Here is a 22618-nt window from a genome sequence, read left to right on the forward strand (position 1 = left end):
TTTGTCAACAAATATGTAGCGAATCTAACACAACATGTACCGTATTTATCGCGGTATAACGCGCTCCCGCGTTTACCGCGCACCCCTAAAGTGACCCCGAATCCTGTGGAAAAAAAGTTTTTTTTGTACTTACAGTTTTGGTGTCTTGCGCGGCGTCCATCGGCGGCCTCGTCGGGTCTGGCGTCCTTCTGCGGCTTCGGGTGTCCTCTTCGGCGGGTCCGGCGTCCTTCTGCGGCTTCGGGTGTCCTTCTGCGGCGGGTCCGGTGTCCTCTTCGGCGGGTCCGGTGTCCTTCTGCGGCGTCCTCGTGGCGTCCTCGCTCGTTTCCCGCGCACAGTTTTGAATAATGCGCCGACTTATACCGAGCGCAGTACACTCGGGTATAGTCGGGCAGTCTCGGCAACTTCCGTGTTCACGTCCTGGACGTACAGGACGTCAGCGCGGGTAGCCGAGCATTGCCGACAATACACGAATGTACTGCGCTCTGACACTCGTGTATTGTCGGCAATGCTCGGCTACCCGCGCTGACGTCCTGTACGTCCAGGACGTGAGCGCGGAAATTGCCGAGACTGCCCGACTATACCCGAGTGTACTGCGCTCGGTATATGTCGGCGCAGTATTCAAAACTCGGCGCGGGAAATCGGGTATCGGCGTATACCGCGCACCCACGATTTTGCCCTGATTTTCAGGGCAAAAAAGTGCGCGGTATACGCCGATAAATACGGTATATGGATTTTTTTACAATCTGTATAAATCTTTTCCTAGGATCTTTCCCCTTATCTTTATATTAGTTTAAAAAAAAGTAATGTATAGAATTGTATATTCTTATATTTCAGCTTCAAATAATAAGACAACCATAATATGTCACAATAATATATTTCAGGAACAAAATAACACCTACATTTTGAAGCTAAATGTATGGATCAATGAAGAAATAACATTTACTTCTGAAATGCTTTCCACCCCCCACCTTCATTTCACACATGCTACTTCCTACTATTTAAAATATAGTCTATCTTTTTACCTCTCCATGAATCTCAAATTGGATTCAAATTAAAGCTTTTTGGATCACTGTACATCTTTCAGCATATAAAAGGAACTGTGACACTTAGTGATGCTTTTCATGATTTTCACTCCTGCCTCAGTACAAGTTGTATTTACAGGAAAACTGCCACCAATTAGCTACAAGAGGTCTAAAAAGAATTGGAAAAAGATCATGTATGTGAATGATGACAGTGAGATTTAACAAAAGGGCATTTTGTCTTGAATTCAATTAAGGCTTGAGTCTTAGTAGGAGACAAGTATTAAACAACATAGCTAAAGGACCCCACAGGAGAACAAGCCCAGCTTGTAACTGACTCCACGTGGATAATCTTGCCTATGGCTATACAAACTTCCATTCCTTTAGTGCTTTCTTTTTTTTTCTGCAATGACTGCAATATTTAATGGCTTGCACAGAAATTTAAAGCACAAAATCAGGTATCGAGTGGATTGGTTAGAGAAAAAACTAAATATGTTCAAGCTTGATCGATCACTGTAGGATACTTAAAATTATTTAAAATTATATTCACTGAGAAATGCCCTTTAGGCTTAATTTTAATGCTCCATTCATCACTCCCATTATTGTTTCAGTTCAGCTCCATACTGTATAAAGAATTTAAATATTGTTTGAGTAATTTACCCAATAGCTTGATCTTAAATTACACAGTGATTGGAGGAACAGCATGTACTAAACTGTAGGTTAAAGCAATTGCTATAAGTAAGGGGCACATGTAAAGTTATCAAGTGCAATTATAATGTATTTTTTAACAGTAAACTCACCTAGCAACTGTTGTATAGTTTTTAAAAAAATAACTAACTAACTAACTAACTAACTAACTAACTAACCAACCACCTAAATAACCACCTACCTAACTAACTGACTAACCTATTGACAGTTTCTTTATCAAAATCTAATTTAAAGCTGGCTCATAAAGAACAAACCATGTTGGTATATGTGACGGGAGTCACTTTGGGGCGGGGAACTTGTGGAGCCCAGCTTGCCTTGGAGAACACTGGAGGCTCCTGGTCCGGCTCCCCTGTCCCCTTCTATGTTAAATATCACCCTGTGTCCATTAGGGGCACAGGGTAACAGAGAACCCCAGTCTGATCTGTGCTAGTCAGACTCGCTGTACAGCCACACTGGAATATTGTATATATATATATATATATATATATATATATATATATATATTGTATGTTGTCTCATGCTGTTGTGGACACGTTGCTGGGATCGTTTGGGTGTGGCTGTGTCCCATTGTTCTGTTGTGACTGTCTGCCTTAGGAGAAGGGCATTATGGGATGGATGTTTGTATTTTTGTTCCTGGCATGTAAACCGGGGACAGGGCAGTGAAGGGAGGGGGGAATTCCTCCAACAGCCCTCCCAGCTGATAAGGTGGTCTATTGTTCAAATGTTTGAATACCTATGTGTTCCTTATTTCTGATTGGACGGTTTATCCCATCCTGAATTAAAGGGAGGGGCTTGTCACCTGAGTGTATCTTTATGTGCCTTTGTTCAACAAACAGTTGATGTTCCAGCTTTGTGATGGAGCTAGTCTCGTCTGGTTCTTGGTTACAATATTCGGCTGTAAAATCTGATATCTGAAGATCCAGACGGGTATAGTTCACGGTCAATATAAGAAAACATCCAAGGTCGCCTTTTCTATAATTTTATTGCAAACTCTGATGAAGCATAAGAGGCAAGAGCGCCTGGAATTGCATTCAAATATGCTCTACAAACACACATTAATGTACAACTATGGCCAGCCTATTTACATATTCTTAACACGCACTGCAAAAGCTGTAAAACAAGCTCTCAATGACATCTGAAATTTTACAGTAGAAGGAGTGTCAGGTTGAAATAATTTGTGGGTGATTTACTAAAACTGGAGAGTGCAAATTCTGGTGCAGCTCTGCATGGTAGTCAATCAGCTTCTAACTTCAGCTTGTTCAATTAAGCTTTGAAAACAAATGGAAGCTGATTGGTTTCTATGCACAGTTGCACCAGATTTTGCACTCTCCAGATTTAGTAAATTAACCCCTTTGGTTTCTACTCCCTTCCTGTGCACCTGCTCTGTGTTTACCTTAGAGATTAGGATGCCAACTCACTGACGGCGGAGGAGAGCTGAGAGAAGGTAATGCACAAAGAGGTAATACACAGAAAAAGTTAAAAGCGAGGAGTTTCTGCTATAATTTTTCAGGATGAACTACACTGCAGTGGCTATAGTTTCAGAAGTCCATAAAGGCTTGTTAAGTATATGTTAAGATTGGAATGCCCATAGCCCGGCAACAGTTCTGCTTCAAAGTGATTGCAAAATCAAACCTTCAGTACTTACGAAGGAACACACATGTAGGCCCGGATTCACGTAGCACTTACGCCGACGTATCTCGAGATACGCCGCGTAAGTGTAAATGTGCGCCATCGTATCTATGCGCCGTGCCCACAGAACTAGATACGCCTGAAAATAGGCTTTATCCAACCGACGTAACTTTCCTACGCCGGCGTATTGTGGGCGCATATTTATGCTGGCAGCCTCATTGCAAATATGCAAATGAGGGAGATACGTCGATTCACGAACATAGTTGCGCTCGGCGCATAATATACGCGGTTTGTGTAAGGCTTACGTCCGGCGTATAGTTATCCCCCATCTATGAGGCGCAACTCATGCAAAGGTATGGACCAGGGAACAACCGTATATTTTACATTGTTTACATAGTAGTACGTGAATAGGGCTGGGCTTAGGTTACGTTCACGTCGTAGGCAGTGATTCGACGTATCTTAGGGAGTAGTTTCGACGTGATTCTGAGCATGCGCACTGGCATACGTCCATGGGACGGCGCATGCGCCGTACGTTATTCGTATCTTGATGGCACTCTGCCCATCATTAACATGGGGTCACGCCTCATTAGCATGGCTCACGCCCACTTCCACCAACGCTGGCTTACGCCGAGGAAGCGCAGCGTATATTTAACAACGAGGGGGAGCAAGTGCTTTGTGAATATTGTGCTCGCCGCTCTGCGCTACGTTGGCGTAACGTATATTCGATACGCTACGCCGGCATAATTATGCGCCAAGGTATGTGAATCCGGCCAGTACTGTATATTAACAAAACATTTAGCATGAATCGTGTGTATGCATACGTATTCCTTTACATTTTTTCTTGTTTTAGATAGAGTGGGGAAGGATTAGAACCTCTGTCCCTTTTTTAATTCTGTCTGGGTACATGTTGGGGGGATTTACCTTCTCTGTCTGTCCAGGTGACCATTCTCACCAAGACAGAAGCTGAGGAAATCCAACGTTAACCGGTATAAAGTTTGTTCTAGAACAGGAGGCATTGAGTAATTTCTTAATGGGTACACCTGTTACCAGGTTACCTTTAACCTTAAAACAGAAAGTGAGGTCCCAATGAGAACACAACACAAATAAGCACTAGAAGACTAGTAGCAGGAAAGAGTTTCTAACCCTTCATTACTAGAACTGGAAAACTGTGTGTGTCTCTGTGCGTGAATGTCTGTGCGTGTGTGTGTGTCTGTCTGTCTCTGTGCGTGTGTGTGTCTGTCTGTGTATGCATGTGTCTGTATCTGTGTGTGTGATTCTGATTGTGTGTGTGTGTGTGTCTGTGTGAGTCTGTGCAGACATGGTACATGTTGGGGAGATTTACCTTCTCTGTCTGTCCAGGTGACAATTGTCACCAAGACAGAAGCTGAGGAAATCTAACGTTAACAGGTCTAAAGTTTGTTCTAGGAGGCATTAAGTAACTTCCTAATGGGAACACCTGTTACCAGGTTACCTTTAACCTTAAAACAGGAAGTGAGGTCCCAATGAGAACACAACACAAAAAAGCACTAGAAGACTAGTAGCAGGAAAGAGTTTCTAACCCTTCATTACTAGAACCAGAAAACTGTGTGTGCATGTGTGTGCCTGTGTCTGTGTGTCTGTATGTGCGTGTTTCTGTGTGCATATCTGTCTGCGTATCTGTGTGTGCATGTGTCTGTGTGCATTATCTGTGTGTGTGCCTATGTGTGTCTGTGTCTCTCTGTGTGTGTGTCTGTGTGCCTGTGTGTGTGTGCTCGTCTATGTGTCTACATGTCTGCCTGTGTGTGTGTGTGTGTGTGTGTGTGTGTTTGTGCATACAGTATATGTGTCTGTCTGTTTGTCTATGTGCATGTGTCTGTGCGTGTGTGCCTGTCTGTCTGTGTGTGTGTGTGTGTGTGTGCCTGTGTCTGTGTGTGTCTGTGCATGTCTGTGTGTTTCTGTGCATGTGTGTGTGTCTGTCTGTGTGTGTGTGCCTGTGTCTGTGTGTGTCTGTGCATGTCTGTGTGTTTCTGTGCATGTGTGTGTGTCTGTCTGTCTGTGTGTGTGCCTGTATGTGTGTGTGTCTGTGCATGTGTGTGCCTGTATGTAATTCCGGCTGCAAATAGTCCTCAATCTCTACTACAAATGTAATTAATCTAGGATCCTAGATTAGATTCAGTGGATACTATTCAATTCTGTGGTTTTGCTCTACATTTGGGCTGTTGGGAGAGCTCATATGTTTGCTAGTTTACTATTTACTTCCTAGGAAAATAAGGAATGTATGATAGGACCCTTTAGGCAAAAGAGTATAATAATTCATCACTACTGTTAAGGAGGTCTTTGTGTAATAAAAATTGCTTCAAGGAACCCTTTATCACAATAAAAAAAAAAAAAAATGTATTCATAGGAGGGGAATTTATGAAGAGCATTGCTTTACTAAAATCACTCTTTCTTGAAGTAGTGGAGCAATGTAGAGGCTAGAAGAGGGAATGACCATATTATTTTGCATTCACTTAAAAAGGGCCCTCGTCTGGAGAAAACGTATGTGCGTGCTGCCACAGCAGCTTGTTTTATATTATTATCATTAGGCCTTTGGTATGCTCCCCTGTCCCCTCTCTTATTTTTCCTCTAATTAGTTCATTCCTCAGTTAGATACTCCCAGTCTCTGTATGTTTCTAGTTACTTTAGTGTTTACCTGTGTCGAGTTCTTTTTAAAGAGTGAGGCCTCGTACACACGACAGAGATTCTCGGCAGAATTCGCCGAGAAACTCGGTCAAAACCCGGATTCTGCCGAGAATCTCTGTCGTCTGTACAGTTTTGGCTCGATGGAGCCGCCGAGGAACTCGACGAGAAAATAGAGAACATGTTCTCTATTTTCTCGTTGTCCTCGCTCTTCTATGGGAGAAGCCGGCCCGCCGAGCTCCTCGGCGGCTTCATCCCAAAACTCGACGAGGAACTCGACGTGCCAAGCACGTCAAGTTCCTCTGTCGTGTGTACGGGGCCTCAGAAGACTTCAGTCCCAAATGCTTTTCACCTGCAAGACATGCTTAGAAAACATCTTTGTAACTTGCCAGTTTAAAAAAATAAAAATATCATTGGAATTCATTAGACTGCTTAAAGCGCTGCAGCTTATTATGAAGCCCCCCACCCTCTACTTCAAACTAAAAAGTATTTAAATATGCTTCACCTTCAAAAATGTTTTATTTTACTGCCATTAATATGTATGATGTTACATTGCTGTGCTAATATAACATTATTTTTGTTTATTTAGTATTCCTCGGCACCGAAAAGAGCAACAAGTATGAAATAAAGGACATCTTTGGACAAAGAATTTACTTTGCAAGAGAAGAAAACATCTACCTTAACAAAAACTTATGTAGCCCAGTGCGGCCTTTCAAAATGCACATTTCTAATAATGCTGGCCGGGAAGTAATCACAGTTATTAGACCCCTGAGATGCATTACTTGCTGCTTTCCCTGCTATTTGCAAGAGGTCAGTGAAGTTGTGGTGATCGCACTTATTATTATAGCGTTTTTTTTTGATGAGCAGCGCATGTTCTTTGCTAAAACGTTTTCCTTTTCCCAATGGGGATAAAAATGGCATTGACATAAGTTTTAGAGGAGAAGGGTGAAAATACATAATGGTTTTTAAAATGTCATATTGACTTTTAGAATGCAAAAAAAAAGACAGTAATGACCAGAGTATGCTTTATTATTGAAGACATTTGCAAAATGTGAAATATAGAGGTAATTATATAAAATGCACTACAGGACAGCTAGTATCTAAAAAATGAAGAGCACCTGTTTTGATCTGTTTAGGTCATAGCCCTTAATTGTAAAGGTGGTAGTACTATACAATTGGCATGCTGCCATGCAGGTATTAGCACTCATTAAAGTGACTGTCATTTTTTAATAACTGAAGTGAGCAATTCCCTGCAAAGTAAACACTAATTCATTACCTGTCCCACTTTTTAAGCCACCAAAATCCACGGAGTTGAAGATATAATCTTGCTAAAATATCCTTTACTGCATTTGCTGGCGTAGAAGACTACCTTTTACACTTAAAAAAAATGGCCAACAAGCAGGGGTCATCTTACACGCCGGGCCAGCTGCTCGGATGCCTGCTGGATGTGTGGTAATACTGTATGCAGCTTCAGCTACATACAGTATATACAACGTGACTTTTTCAAGGGTCCCTTGAAAAAGTCACGTGACATGTGATGCAACGTGACGGGAGGAGCCTTAGTGATGACATCTGTGTAATCCTACACCAGATACTGGAGCGAGGAGGACGTTTGCTTTGAATCTGAGGCCTCGTACACATGACCGAACATGTCTGCTGAAACTGGTGCGCAGACCAGTTTCAGCGGACATGTTCGGTCGTCTGTACGTCCGACCGGACAATTTTCCGGCGGATCAGACAGGTTTCTAGCGGACAAATGTTTCTTAGCATGCTAAGAAACATGTCCGCTGGAAGCCTGTCCGTCGGACATGTTCGGTCGTCTGTACGACTTACCGGACGCCCTCGCATGCGTATATATATATATATATGCGAATGTCTAGAGTCTGGAATCACCCCTAATCCTTTCCCCACTCCCTTTTACCCACTGCCTCCATATATTTTCTGGGACATCTACCCATCTATGACCTCTCTAATAATCTCTTCAGGTACATAAGCAGTGAGGTACCTTTATGGACTGTACAATCATAGGTTTGATGAAGTCATTGGTTTGTTCTTTATCATTGCGCACAAGTTTATTCAGGGAGCTTTGCAGCTTGACAATGTAATTTATGCCTGCAGTCTAATTTGGGAGCTATATAATAAGGCACATATTTTCTTTGTTGTTCTTTTAATGCCAAGAGCTTTGCTGTGTTGGACCCTGTAGTGCAGTACTGAATGTATCGGAGATACATTCAAATGTCATATCCCCATTATAATAGTTAGCTTTGCAAAATATTTTAGACCACAGAAGCTGAATTCTGCCCTTTTGCAAAGGCCAAGTCAATGCAATGACTGTACTTTGTGTCTAAAATAAATTGTACAATAGTTTTTCCTTCACTGTCTATAGAAATATAGCTAGAGACATTGGTAGGAAAAAGATTACTTTGTAATGCAGTGTTTGATCTTGGTTTCTGCTTTAAGGGTACATAAGCTCTAAGTAGCATTTTCTATTTAAAGTAGAACTCCAGTGGATAAAGCTGGCTATAGATGGACGGTGGGCAGAATAAAAAAAAAAAAAAAACGAACAGATTTTACCATCCTCACAGATGAGGTGGATGGAGGAATCCCCCCTGTTAAATTGTATTTTGACAGTATCAGAATACACTGATAAGGGGCTGCAATACATTTTTCCAGTAGGGAAGGCTAAACACTGATCAAGATTGAACCAAACAAATTTTGATCAGTCTATGGCCAGCTTCAGAGTTAGAACAAGGTTTGATTGTAGTCTGTGCCCTATTATGGAGGATTTTCCTCCTAAGTAAGATATGCTGTCCAATAAGTACATTTTTCAGAGAACATCTGGGTATACTCAAAAATAGAAAGGTTCATGCAGCATTGCAGAAAAAAAGTATGTTGAGCAACACAGCATATAGTCATTTTTTAGAGCCTGTATGAACAGTGTCTAATTTCTGTGGGCATTTATACTTTAAATTTGATGTCAATTTTATAATACAGAAAAAACAACAGCTGCGCTATAATAAAAAATATAGTATAGAGAAGCCTCTATATAAAAATGAAGTGAATGAATAGATAATAAAATATGAATCAAAACTGACTAAACATAAATAAATCTATCCCCAAGTGAATAAAATAGAAACCAGTGACAGGTATAATCATAAGAGTCCAATTGATGAACAGTCCGTAAGTAGTAATCAACAATTCATGAAGTTGTGATCCCCAAACAGTGGCATTAAAATCACGGGAAAAAAGGGTGTGTGAAACGATGGTTTTCCAGTGCACAAACTGTCAGCATTCAGAAATTGTGAAGAAAAGAAAAACCTCCACCATAGGTAATAGCAGCCTCTTACCGACTAATATTGATCTCTAGTTAGGAGATCACATACGCTTTAGAGGTTGATAATCCATACAGCTTTCCACCAGGGGAATCCTCCATGCAGATAGTCACATCCAGTACATATATCGATATGTCATGAAAAGAGAACTCACATAGTGTAAAATCCAAGGTGTGTTTAATGAAGTATAAAAAAACGCACTTACAATGCAGATGAAAGTATTAAGCATGTAATAATCGAGCCGGCCGGCTCCTCGATATGCGCACCGGCGCCGAATAGAGCCGAGCCGACCCGAGCTTCTTTCGGGAAGTCGTGATGCGCTGTGTGCGCCGTCGTTTAGCATGCCAATTGATTGGCATGTCAATAGGAACGCCCACTCCCGCGGGATTCCCTACCCGGAAGCCGCGGTGAATTCCACGGCTAAACGATATGTACGGGTAAAAAAAAATAAAGGTCAGTGACATTTTATATGCAGCACGGTGCTGGATGCAGTGTTAAAACATTTTTATAGGGTGAACCTCCACTTTAAGTTGCTCAAAGGTGAGTAGTTTGTCCCTCCCCACTACATGTTTGAGTAACATTGGTGCATTGACAAACGCCATATCAATCCTGAAAGAAGACCTATGAGTTTTTGACAAATGTGAGAAGCTCCTAGTAGTGGGGTTCTTCCATCACTGCAGTTCCATCAAGGAGGCTGTATACGCACAGGCAGAAAGGTCAGCAGATGCCATCCTAGACACATTAGAGGAATACAATACGGTTGATAATATTGCATTGAAGTCCCCTGCTATGATAAGGGGTAGATGCACATACGGTGCCAGTTTACTGAGCAGGTCATACAGCACCTGTACCTGGAAAGGAGGTATATATACATTCACCAGAACCATTTTACATGTATTGATATCAGCTTTGACAATTAAGTAACGGCCATCAGGATCAGAGATGATATGATGTATGGTGCAGGGTACCGCCTTGCTAATCAGGATTGATACACCTCTAGCATAGGTGGAGTAGGTGGCATGCAGCGCCCTCTGTATCCATGCCCTCCGCAAAGCCAGCACCCTACTTCCATCCAAATGTGTCTCCTGCAAGAACACCACATGCGGCATGCTAGTCTTTAAATATTGGAACATCAGAGCTCGACAGAATTTGTCATTCAAGCCTCTGACGTTCCAAGAGACTAGGGATGAGCCGAACACCCCCCAGTTCGGTACGCACCAGAACCTTTCGAACGGACCGAACGTTCGCGCAAACATTTAGAACCCCATTGAAGTCTATGGGACTCGAATGTTTGAATTCGAAAGTGCTCATTTTAAAGCCTAATATGCAAGTTATTGTCGTAAAATGGGTTTGAGAACCCGGGTCTTGCCCCAGGGAACATGTATCAATGTAAAAAAAGTTTTAAAAACTGTATTTTTTTCTGGAGCAGAGATTTTAATGATGCTTAAAGCGAAAAACAAATTTGAAAAATTCCTTTAAATTTTCTACCCGCTGGGTGTCTATAGTATGCTTGTGAAGTGGCACATATTTAGAACTGTCCCTGCACAAAATGAGATTACTATAAGAAAAAAAGTAATTTAAAACTGCTTGCGGCTTTAATGTAATGTCTGGTCCCTGCAATATGGATGAAAATCATTGAGAAAAATAGCATAGGTTTCCCCGCTCCCCTCCCCCCAGGTCATTACCAGCCCCTTTGACCCTATATACTTTGAACAGGAGTATAGAGGCGGTGCAAACAAGACAGGGACTGTAGGTTTGTTGTTAAGTAGAATCTGTTTGTAATTTTGAACTGGTACTTCTTTAAAGTGTAGCTCCAGCCATAAAATCTATTTTTAAGCTTTTCTGAAAACATAGAGAAGGGCTATCACCCCTGTAACATTTGTTTTTCTGTCTGTGTGCATCTGTTCAGAAGATTGCACCTCACTTTCTGTCCCAACAGAAACAGACAGTACACACACCACGTAGCTTTAGGTGCACACTGCAGAGGACACAGACAGTACACACATCACGTAGCTTTAGGTCCACACTGCAGAGGACACAGACAGTACACACACCACTTACTGTACCCGTTGCCGAGAATGTGTTTCCAGCACGACAGCATTGCGCTGATTCTCTGCGACAGGTTGCCGACATCTCGCACTCGCTGGAATAGATAAAGCACATTTCAGCGAGCGTGTCATAGAAGCGACGGGGATCCGACTTGGATTCCCGACAATTCTAGCTGCAGCGTTTGGTATGAATCCTGAGAGGGAACTCCACGCCAAATTTTAAATAAAAGAAACGGCATGGGTTCCCCCCCAGGGGCATACCAGGCCCTTAGGTCTGGTATGGGTTGTAAGGAGACCCCCCTACCCCGAAAAAACGGCATGGGGGTCCCCCCATAATCCATACCAGACTCGTATCCAAAGCACGCTGCCCAGCCAGTCAGGAAAGAAGTGGGGACGAGCGAGCGCCCCCCCCCCTCCTGAGCCGTACCAGGCTGCATGCCCTCAACATGGGGGGGTTGAGTGCTCTGGGGTAGGGGGGCTCCCTGTGGCCCTCCCCACCCCATAGCACCCTGTCCCCATGTTGATAAGGACAGGGCCTCTTCCCGACAACCCTGGCCGTTGGTTGTTGGGGTCTGCGGGCGGGGGGCTTATCGGAATCTGGGAGCCCCCTTTAATAAGATACTGGCCCCACACCCTAGATGAATGAATATGGGGTACATTGTACCCCTACCCATTCACCTTGATGCAAAGTGTAAAAGAAAATAAACACACGACACAGGGTTTTTAAAGTCATTTATTAGTCAGCTCCGGGGGCCCCCCCTCTCTTCTTTAGCTCTTTTACCAGGGTGGGCCTTCTTCTTCGGCAGGGGGGGGGGGTCAGTCTTCACCACCGTCTGGTTCTCTTCCGCTCTCCGGGAGTCTTCTCCGCTCTCCGGGGGTCTTCTCCGCTCTCCGGGAGTCTTCTTCCATCTTCTCCGCTCTCCGGGAGTCTTCTTCCATCTTCTCCGCTGTTGTCTCGGCGCTCCCCGGTTCTTCTCCCGCTCGCTCTCCAGTGCCTTCTCTTTCAGGGCTGGCCGCCGCTATCTTCGTGTTAGCTCAATTACTAGCGGCGGCCAGCCCGCTCTTCTGTGACGTCTTCTGCCTTCTTCTCTTCTTCTCTTCTTCCGATGTTGACACAACGCTTCTTCCCGCTGTAATGACGGGTGGGCGGTTCGCACCGATTTATATAGGCCCCTTATGATGTCACAGTCCCATCATGCTCCGTTACCTACCCACGTGGTACCTACCTATGTTGGCCATAGGGCAGTGAAATTCTAGTGACCAAAAAAAAAAGTACTGCAGACAAAATCTCTGTTATAGAGTTCTGCTTTAAGTGTACAAAACTTTTTTTCCCACTCTAAGTAAATCTTGGGAGATCAACCCACTGGCCTCCATCCAAAAAACAAATGTAATTTTAGGTGGCCCATTCTTCAAGTGAGTAAATGAAACTCTGCAAATTCAAATACTGCATAACTGTTCAAATTGAGTTTAAATAATAGAGCCGATACATATAAATCTGTAGTATAGAAAATGATCGCTTTAAACAGAAATTTGTATGTGCGACTTATGTGCCTGCCACTTTCCTTCAAATGTGCTGAGCTTTCTGTGATGAAATTTTCCTGCACAATTAAACACTTTTCTACATTTGTGATGATTTTTGACACATCCAGAATAAATTATAGCTTTCTTTGTTTTCTAATGGACATATCTCAGGGGATGGCTATTGTGGAATGATTTGTTTTGACAACCAAATCAACATGACGATATTTCTTGGTGCAATGCTAATTTGAAGGGTATTGAAAGTTGCTGTTTCAGATGCACTTTTCATTTAGGCATCCTTGATTTAATATTTGTTGAAACTACAAGGCATTTTTATTTCAGCTGGAAGTACAAGCTCCCCCAGGTACAACTGTTGGATTCATTGTCCAGAAATGGGATCCGCTCCTGCCAAAGTTCACAATTCAGAATGAAAGCAAAGAAGATGTGCTGATGATTATTGGTCCATATTTAACATTCAGCTGCTTAGGCGATGTGGATTTTGAGGTATGACTCATTATACTTTAATTCTTGTTTGTGCATAAAGAGAAAAGGGAAGATGAAAAGGGAACACCTAGGGACTGCTTTTTGTTCAAACTGAAAGCCTGCACATATTGTTGGCATCCTGTGGCTCTCCATCTGTTGTGGAACTACAAACTCTTCCAGCTGATAAGACATGCTGGAACTTAGAGTTCCTAAATGCCTGAAAAGGCAAATATAGTGTAAATCCCAGAAATTGATTGGACCTCATTGGTTGCAAAACGAAAGATGAAAGGAAAGTGTCAGTCCTACCCAAAGATATACTATATACAGTAGATATATATATATATATATATATATATATATATATATATATATATATATATATATATATACACAGGCCTGTCGGAACAGGACAGGCAAGGCAAGCAACTGCTTGGGGCCCTGAGCTGGCCAGGGGCCCCCAACAGCCGCTTGCTATAAGTGCTGCAGCCTGTAGCGTGGCCCGGGAGTATCCCAGAATCAAATATGGACTGCCTGCCAGCCTGCCAGCCTGCCGCTGTAATTAAAGAATTCTTAACTCACTGGTTGCTAGGGCCGCCCCTCTTGGCGTGTAGCAACCAGTGACGTCACATTTTGCCTGCACAGTGCCATGCTCTCTCTGAGACTCCGACTCCACCCACCCACCTCCTCCTCCGCCATATTTATCCTTAATCTCGGGGGAGCGGGGCTGGTCTGGCATATTCTGCTAGCTATGGACACTCGCTGTCTCTTCCTCCTCCTCCTCTCTGAGTCCGGAATGGATCCGTCATCATGTCCCCATCGGGGGCGGCCGGCCAGTGTGACAGGCGGCAGCGCAGAGGCAGAGCAGGAAGAAAAAAAGGTGAGAAATTCCCTCGTAAGTTTTGCTGCTGACCCGGGGGGAGTAGGTATTTGTCTGGGAAGAGGGAGCAGCCAGAAAGTCGTTGTACTGTAACGTGTAGTGCATTGTGTATTGGTCAGTGTGGCAGGCGGCGGTGCAGAGGCAGAGCAGGAAGAAAAAAAGGTGAGAAATTCCTTCGTAAGTTTTGCTTCTGACCCAGGGTAAGTAGGTATTTGTCTGGGAAGAGGGAGCAGCCAGAAAGTCGTTGTACTGTAACATGTAGTGCATTGTGTATTGGTCAGTGTGGGCATTGTGTATTGGTCAGTGTGGGCATTGTGTATTGGTCAGTGTGTGTGTATTGGTCAGTGTGTGTGTGTATTGGTCAGTGTGTGTGTATTGGTCAGTGTGTGTGTGCATTGCGTATTGGTCAGTGTGTGTGTGTGCATTGCGTATTGGTCAGTGTGTGTGTGTGTGCATTGCGTATTGGTCAGTGTGTGTGTGTGCATTGCATATTGGTCAGTGTCTGTGTGCATTGCGTATTTTGAGGCGGTACGTGAACACGCACAGCACCTTCCGGTCCAGCTGGTTTCTCATCATTGAGAGGTGGAGCGCACGCTGTAAGTCTCCCCAGCACGGACGCATCTCTACTCGACCCATTCGACCAATCTATTCGACCTATAAGCCTATAGCCTCAGTGCCGGGACGAGGGCACCATCCAAGTAAGGGGCCACTGAGGCATAGTGGCATAGGGCCCTCGGGCAGTGCCCGAGTGCCCGAAAGGTCAGTCCTCCCCTGCCCCCACATTCACAGCTCTCACCCCTCTTCACCCAGATTACACCCCCCATCCACAGCTCTCACCCCTCTGCACCTAGAATACCCCCCACCTATAACTCTTACCCCTCTGCACCTAGAATCCCCCCATCCACATCTATTTTCCCTCTGCTGCCAGAATACCCACCATGCACAGCTCTCACCCCTGTGCACCTAGAATACCCCCCTCATCAACTGCTCACCACTCTGCACCTAGAATACCCTCCATCCACAGCTCTCTCCCCTCTGCACCCAGCACTCTCCTTGCTTCCTATCCATAGGATTCCCTCCTGTGTCCAGCACTCCACATTCACTTCTCTTACCATGGGTGCTGCACATTCAAAAACCTCTCTCAGGGTTCTTTTATGCAGCGGCAGTGTGCAATTGACCATGGCCAGCAAGTGGTGTTGGTACCTGAGACTCAAGCCAGGAGGGGGGTACACACACTGGGGCAATCAGATGTCAGCAGAACATGGAGAGGGGATAATGCTGTGGGGCAGTTACAGAATGATGCCTTGTGTTTGTGTCTCTCCCTGCAGCAGCTGAAAGCTGGAGAGTAACCATCTTTTAGCTGCCCCTGCTGTCTGGGCCCCCTGTGTGCCTGGGCCCCCTACAGAAGGACTGGTGGTACCCCCTATTGGCAGCCCTGCAGTCAGCCTACCTATTACTTTCAGTTCGATCAACCATTTTATTTTTTTTATTACCTTGGGTTTTCAAAGTGAACACAACTTAGTCTTATTCGGTAAGCTAAGTAAGGCTAACCATTCATGCTTAGATTTCTCTTTTTGTGTATTGCCAAGTAAGTTATCTTACATTGTTAATGTTACCATTGTCTTCTACTCCTAAATTGTCCACCAAACATAAAGTCCATACATTTTTTGACTGTTGCTAAAGTGCTAATAATTTGACAGGGAGACATTCACGTCTGACTTAAAAATACAATGGAAAGAACATGTCCTATTTAATCAACACTACAGTCCAAAAAAAACTTTCTGTGACTAGGCCCCACTTAAAAATACACTGTCAAGGTAACAAAAAAATCAACCACCGCATCCAGTGTGACATCTCTTCTCCATTGAAAGTCCAGCTGGGTGTGATAAAAGCAGAAATCTCCTTCTGTGGAATCTTGTTTGAGATATAACGCTATGATGAAGCAGGCAGAATATGACTTTTCAGCTACCCAATAGCTGCATTACGATCATTCCAGACTCACTTACTTAGTGATAAATGTCCAAGGTACATTCCTCCCAGGGTGACATTCTTGTCCTCAGATTAGGTTAGAATGATGAGCGCATCTATCTCTTGAACTTCACTGCCAACTAGCTTAACCACTTTGGGCCAGATCCTCAAAAGGGATACGCCGGCGTAACTGCTGTTAAGCCGTCGTATCCCTGTTTCTAACTATGGAACTGATCCACAGAATCAGTTTTCCATAGTTAGGCAGAAGATCCGGCATGTGTAAGGGACTTATACTGCCGGATCTTAGGATGCAGTACCGCATCCGCCGCTGGGGGCATTTTGTGTCGAAATGCCGCCTCGGGTATGCAAATTAGCACTTACGGCAATCCACGAAGCTTTTCAGCTTCGTTTTTTCTCTGTAAGTTTTAGTTTGCAAACGCAAAATTAGGGCTGCTTTTACAAAGTGTAAACTGTTTACACCATGTAAAAGCAGACCCTTCTGTCCAGCGACGCGTTTTTTTTTTTTGTTTTGAATTTTTTTTTTTCGCCGTATCTTTTTTTTTTCCCGACGCAACTTTATTGACCCGTCGCAATCCACAAAGCTCGGCATAACGTAATTTCGCGCTATGCACGTCGGGAAAATGACGTCACGATCATGCGCAGTACGGCCGGCGCGGGAGCGCGCCAAATTTAAATGGGAATCGCCCCCATGAAAAGAGGAACGCCTTGCGTCGGCGGAATTTAAGTTACACAGCCAAAAATTTCTAGGTAAGTGCTTTGTGGATCGGGCACTTAGGTAGAAATTTTAAGGCAGTGTAACTTAAATGGGAAAATTTAAGTTACACCGGATCTTTGTGGATTACCCCCTTTGAGTCCAGGTCAGTTTTGACATTATCTCATATATGTATAAATCTGCATTGTTTTCTTTTGCTAGAAAATAACTTAGAACCCGCAAACATTATATTTTTTTAAAGCAAAGACCCTGGAGAATAAAATGGCTGCTTTTTATGTTGCATGAGATTTGATTAGGAGTTTATCAAATGCAAATTTTCAGGAAAAAATAAACGTTATTGAGTGTTAGTGAACACAAATACCCATGTTTTGTGGTAAAACATAACATGATGTTACGCCAAGCAACGCTGTATCCTGGCCTAGGGCAGCACTTTGCAGGGGGGCAACACGGAAAGAGTCCTCGCCGGCTTGCTATATGTTTTCTGCTGCACCATTGGCATGGTTATAGTTACATAGTTACATAATTAGTCAGGTTGAAAAAAGACACAAGTCCATCCAGTTCAACCATAAAAAAATATATATGATATCATACAATCCCATATACCCAGTTTTATACCCACAGTTGATCCAGGCTCCAGAATATCTTCTTAGTCCTCTCCACAAAATTATCTTAAATTTGTGCTTAAAGTAGAACTATAGGCAACATTTTGTATAGGGTAAGGGAGGGTTATAGCCCCTGGCAGTTTATTTTTTACCATCCCTGTCCCATTGCAGAGATTTCCCTCCACTTCCTGCCCCATAGCCAAACAGGAAGTGAGAGGAAATCTATGAAAATTAAGGGAATCCTTCCCCCCCCCCCCCAAGGCCCTCAGAACTAGCAGGTCAACAACAGAAATGGATATGGCCTTCACAGGAAGGGGTGGGTCATATTTAAATTAGGGGGTGCACGAGTTTAGTCAGGCCTAGGGCAGCACAAAACCTAAATACACTGCTGATGCCAAGTAAACAGATACCCAACATCGTACTCTGCAAAATTGCATACACTAGTGTAATGGAGCCATACTAATATACCTAAAAACTTCATAGAGGACGCTTTAAAAACCTTTATATGATACCAGTTTAGAGTTACACAGGGGGTCTGGTGCTAGAATTATTGCTCTTGCACTGATGTTTGTGGTGATATGTAAGGGGCGATTACCATTTACATAATCATGTGGGACCTACATGCTTGTTCATTTTTGTGGGTAAGCATGAGGTAAAATTGGATATGTTAAAGTTTTTCTTTGTTTTTTCTTTTGTTTTTTTACACTGTTGCTTTTCATTTTTAGAAACGTTATTTCTATTACAAGGGATAAACAACAGGTTCTCTTTGTGAAGAGATTTGGCATATATTAGACCCCAGATCTCTCCTGTGCCCTCCAAAGCATCTGATCAAAACAAAATTGGTTTGATCAGATACTTTCACAAGCATTTAACTGCTTATTTACATCAAACCAAAACTGGAAGTAAAGAAATCCTTGTAACTTCCAGTTTGACCCCACACAGTGAGAGGAACAACATTAGTCACATCCTTATCATCCTTATTTCCATTCAAAGGGGTAGCCACTTTGGTAGTTACAGGCTGGAACCAGGTATGATCTGCAGTAAGCAAGATCATTAAAAATTGGTACTCAATTCTAGGAGAGATGGTTTAGGGGTGCAGGATATCCAAAAAGTGTATGCAAATTGTCCAGCTTCTCTGTGACACCCTTTATTAAGATGACCCTTTACAGATGCTGCCTTTGAGGCAGCCATCTTCATGCCCAGTTCTCTCTGGCCAACACCCTCTAGCAGAGCAGCTAAAGTCCTGACCCTCCAACACATGCCCAGGCTGAGGCAAGGTCCAAGTTGAGAGACACTCTAAATCAGGGGTCTTCAAACTACGGCCCTCCAATTGTTCAGGAACTACAATTCCCATCATGCCTAGTCATGTCTGTGAATGTCAGGGTTTTTTGCCTCATGGGATTTGTAGTTTCACAACATAGTTTGAAGATCCCTGCTCTAAATAGACATCTTCTTAGGGCAGCCCAGAAGAGAAAGTACAATCTGTAAGGGTGGCCCAAATTGGGTCAAATACATATTGATAACTCAGTGATTGTCCTTCACACTCTAATTACTGGTACTTCCTTCACAATAACAGACAAAAGCTATCATCTCCCTGAGGTTAGGAAAGACCTGCAGAGCTAAGAAAATAGGGGGAAAAAAAACGCTCAGGCCAGATACAGCCTAGCAGCAAAACACACTGGGCCAGATTCGCAGAAGAAATACGCCGGAGTTTCTACTGATACTCCGGTGTATTTTCAAATTTGCCGCGTCATATCTTAATTTGTGATTCACAAACAAGATACGACGGCATTTGGCTAAGATCCGACAGGCTTACAGCTTCCTACGCCTTCAGATCTTAGGCTGCAATACTTCGGCTGGGTGGAGTTCGCGTCGTTTTCAAAGCGTCGGGTATGCAAATTAGCTTTTACGGCGATCCACAAAGGTGCTCGTGTGCGTTACGTCGTCGCAAGTCGTTTTTTTCCCGTCGCAAAGTTAAGGCTACTTTTTCATGCCTTAACTTTAGACCAGCCATGTTAAAGTATGGCCGTCGTTCCCAGGTCGAATTGAATTTTTTTTTTTTTTCGGCGTAAGTACGTTACGCACGTCGCCATTCACAAACACGTCGGGGCGCCGTAATTTCGCGCAAAGCACGGCGGGAAATTTCCAAACGGAGCATGCGCAGAACGTTCGGCACGGGAGCGCACCTAATTTAAATGGTACACGCCCCATTTGAATTAGGCGGGCTTGCGCCGGACGTCTTTACGATACACCACCGTAAGTTTACACGCAAGTGCTTGGTGAATCAGGCACTTGCGCTGAAAACTTGCGGCAGTGTAACGTAAAGACGATACGTTACGCCGCCGCGATTCTTTCTGAATCTGGCCCACTAAATTACATTTTGGTCACAGCAGTATAGGCCAGGGTCCCTATGCTAGTTATGTAAGCCATGGTAGTTATACACAAACTGGACGAATCCGGGAAATATCACAGCTCACAAAATGTACGTTCTTGTTTTGTTTTCAAAGCACATGGAAACAGACACCAGACACCATATGATGTTAGAAATCAGAGGCAGACGGTAAACCAAAGTGACTGAAATAACCTTTCTTAGAGTTATACCCCTTTAACATTTTTTTTGATAAAGGTGATTGAAATGTCAGAGGAATAATTGTAGCTGTAAATGCTCTCTGGCAGTACCAGTTAACCTTTCTATCATATTCCTGTTAATACCCACTTCTAAGGCAATCACATGTTTTATTATCAACAGTAAAGTTCAATGATCAGACTTGAATATGCCTGTACCATAGTGGGAACATTAGTGTTATTCTAACCATTACCTTGTATCCCTTCATTTGAGTCCAGTAATATGAACACGTTTATAGCTCAATGTTCTATGGTGTCTCAAGAAAATAATGTGGATGTAAAATATAAATCAAAATACAGGACAGGTCCTCACATTTGCTTCTATAATGATATTTTACTGGCCTGAATGCCAAATGATTGTAGCCTGGGGCTAATCATTTACCTCCCTCTGATCTGCCTACTCAGAGAATAGTATAAAAAAAATGTCACCTGAACAATTCCTTTATGTATATGTAATACAGTCATGTGATTGAAGTAAATTACAATGTTATTCAAATGTGCAGTTCCCCTGTGTACCCGACGCAGCCTCTCTGGGCTGCAAAGTATCACTTAAGGCTTATGCGTCAGTTCTGTATGTTCCACCTGCCCAGTGGGGAATAGAGATGAGAAAGCCAAAATGCTCTTTCCGGATTTGCCAAGAGCAAGCAATCTAACAGGTTACCATTAAATGAGGATTTTACTATTTCCTTTACACACCTGGGCTAAATCACCTGATCTACACCCAATGGCGTATCTAGGGTATGGCAGCCATGGCAAGTGCCATGGGCGCCATATGAAGGGGGCACTGTTGAGTGGCTGTGCAGAAAGGCACTTACCATGGTCTGAGGGTCTCTTCTTCCCTCCTCTCAAGCATAAGCAGGATCTCCTTTTCAGCACCTTTGCTTATGGACAATGGCAGTGCAATCCCTGCTGCGTTCAGCCACAGCCCTCCCCTCTTCTCCCAGTCTCTCCCATTCCATCTGGTCAGATTGGCAGCGCACAAAGAAGAAGGAGGAACGTCAGTTTCTCCCTCTCCTCTGTGAAAACTGAGGCATTAAGTGATGAAGATTTCATCATTTCCAGTATTGGTTCTGCATTTTCCTGGCCTTGGAGGGCAGAGGAGGGATCAGGGGTCTAATAAACCCCAGATTTCTCCATAAAGAGGATATGTCACTAGCACAAGGGATGATAAATATCACTAGTTTTGTTAGCTGTTTTTTTTGTTAAGGTTATCTGAAATATGAGTTTCAATTGTTTCGACAGGGGCGCAGTTTCAGTGCTTGCCATAGGCGCTATTTTCACTAGCTACGCCTCTGTCTACACCAGATCGCCCTGCACCGTGTTGCTATGTAACTCTTCTACTCAAACTATTTAAAAACAGTGGGTTCCAAAGTTGACAGATCTCAGAGCTGATGTTTAAAAGAAGCAGCTGATCAACTGGAGTCATGTGCTTGGATCACCACTGGCCCTACTCTAGAAAAAAGTGAAGGGTTGTTTAAGTGGTAGGGCCTTTAAGCATTAGGATCTGCAGGAAGTCTATGCTAACCTGAAAAATGTAGCACTGTGGGTACAACAATAAGCAGTATTAGGCTTATTGTTGTCCACTCAACTCCAACTTAAGTCCCTCCACTCAAATCTGCTCAGTGGGACACTAATTTAAGAATTTCTAGTCTATCATTAAAAAAAGAAAGGAGTCACTGGCCTCTAGTCTAAGGTACAGTATACACACACACACACACAGATAAATTGGCTTTCCAAAGTTAAAGGAAACCAGTAATAAGAAAAGTTTACTGTCCGACATTACTGACCTTTTTCTAGAGATGCCTAGTTGAATTTGGCTTCAATGCAATTTTGAATGCCTGCCACAAGCAAGTAACAAGTACAATCAGTGCAAAGTCAGAACACGTGATCTTCCTACCTATTCTGGGTCAGTAAAAATATTAAAGCCACTAGGTTAACATGACAGCCATGCAGTTAGCCCTATTTAAAGGAAAGGTCAGTTAGGCAACCCACACATTTTCTTCACTACAGGTTTGCATTAACCACTTGCTTACTGGGCACATAAACCCCCTTCGTGCCCAGGCGAAATTTCAGCTTCCGGCACTGCGTCGCTTTAACTGACATTTGCGCGGTCGTGCGACGTGGCTCCCAAACAAAATTGCCGTCCTTTTTCCCCCACAAATAGAGCTTTATTTTGGTGGTATTTGATCACCTCTGCGGTTTTTATTTTTTGTGCTATAAACAAAAAAAGAGCGACAATTTAAAAAATATATATTTTTTTTTTACTTGTTGCTATAATAAATATCCATTTTTTTTTAAAAAAAAACTATTTTTTTTCTCAGTTAAGGCCGATACGTATTTTTCTACATATTTTTTAAAAAAAAAAAAAATCGCAATAAGCGACTGGTTTGCGCAAAAGTTATAGCGCCTACAAAATAG

General features: G+C 43.2%; 1 protein-coding gene across 1 annotated transcript in view; it reads left to right on the forward strand.

Moving 5' to 3' along the window:
- Positions 1 to 22618, forward strand: part of PLSCR5 (phospholipid scramblase family member 5) — a 63040-nt gene that overhangs the window by 20416 nt on the left and 20006 nt on the right. The window contains exons 4-5 of the mRNA XM_040349102.1: positions 6604 to 6824; positions 13255 to 13416. Coding sequence (XP_040205036.1) covers positions 6604 to 6824; positions 13255 to 13416 — 383 coding nt within the window. The remainder of the gene's footprint in view (positions 1 to 6603; positions 6825 to 13254; positions 13417 to 22618) is intronic.

Source organism: Rana temporaria, chromosome 4, assembly GCF_905171775.1.
Source record: "Rana temporaria chromosome 4, aRanTem1.1, whole genome shotgun sequence".
NCBI lineage: Eukaryota > Metazoa > Chordata > Amphibia > Anura > Ranidae > Rana > Rana temporaria.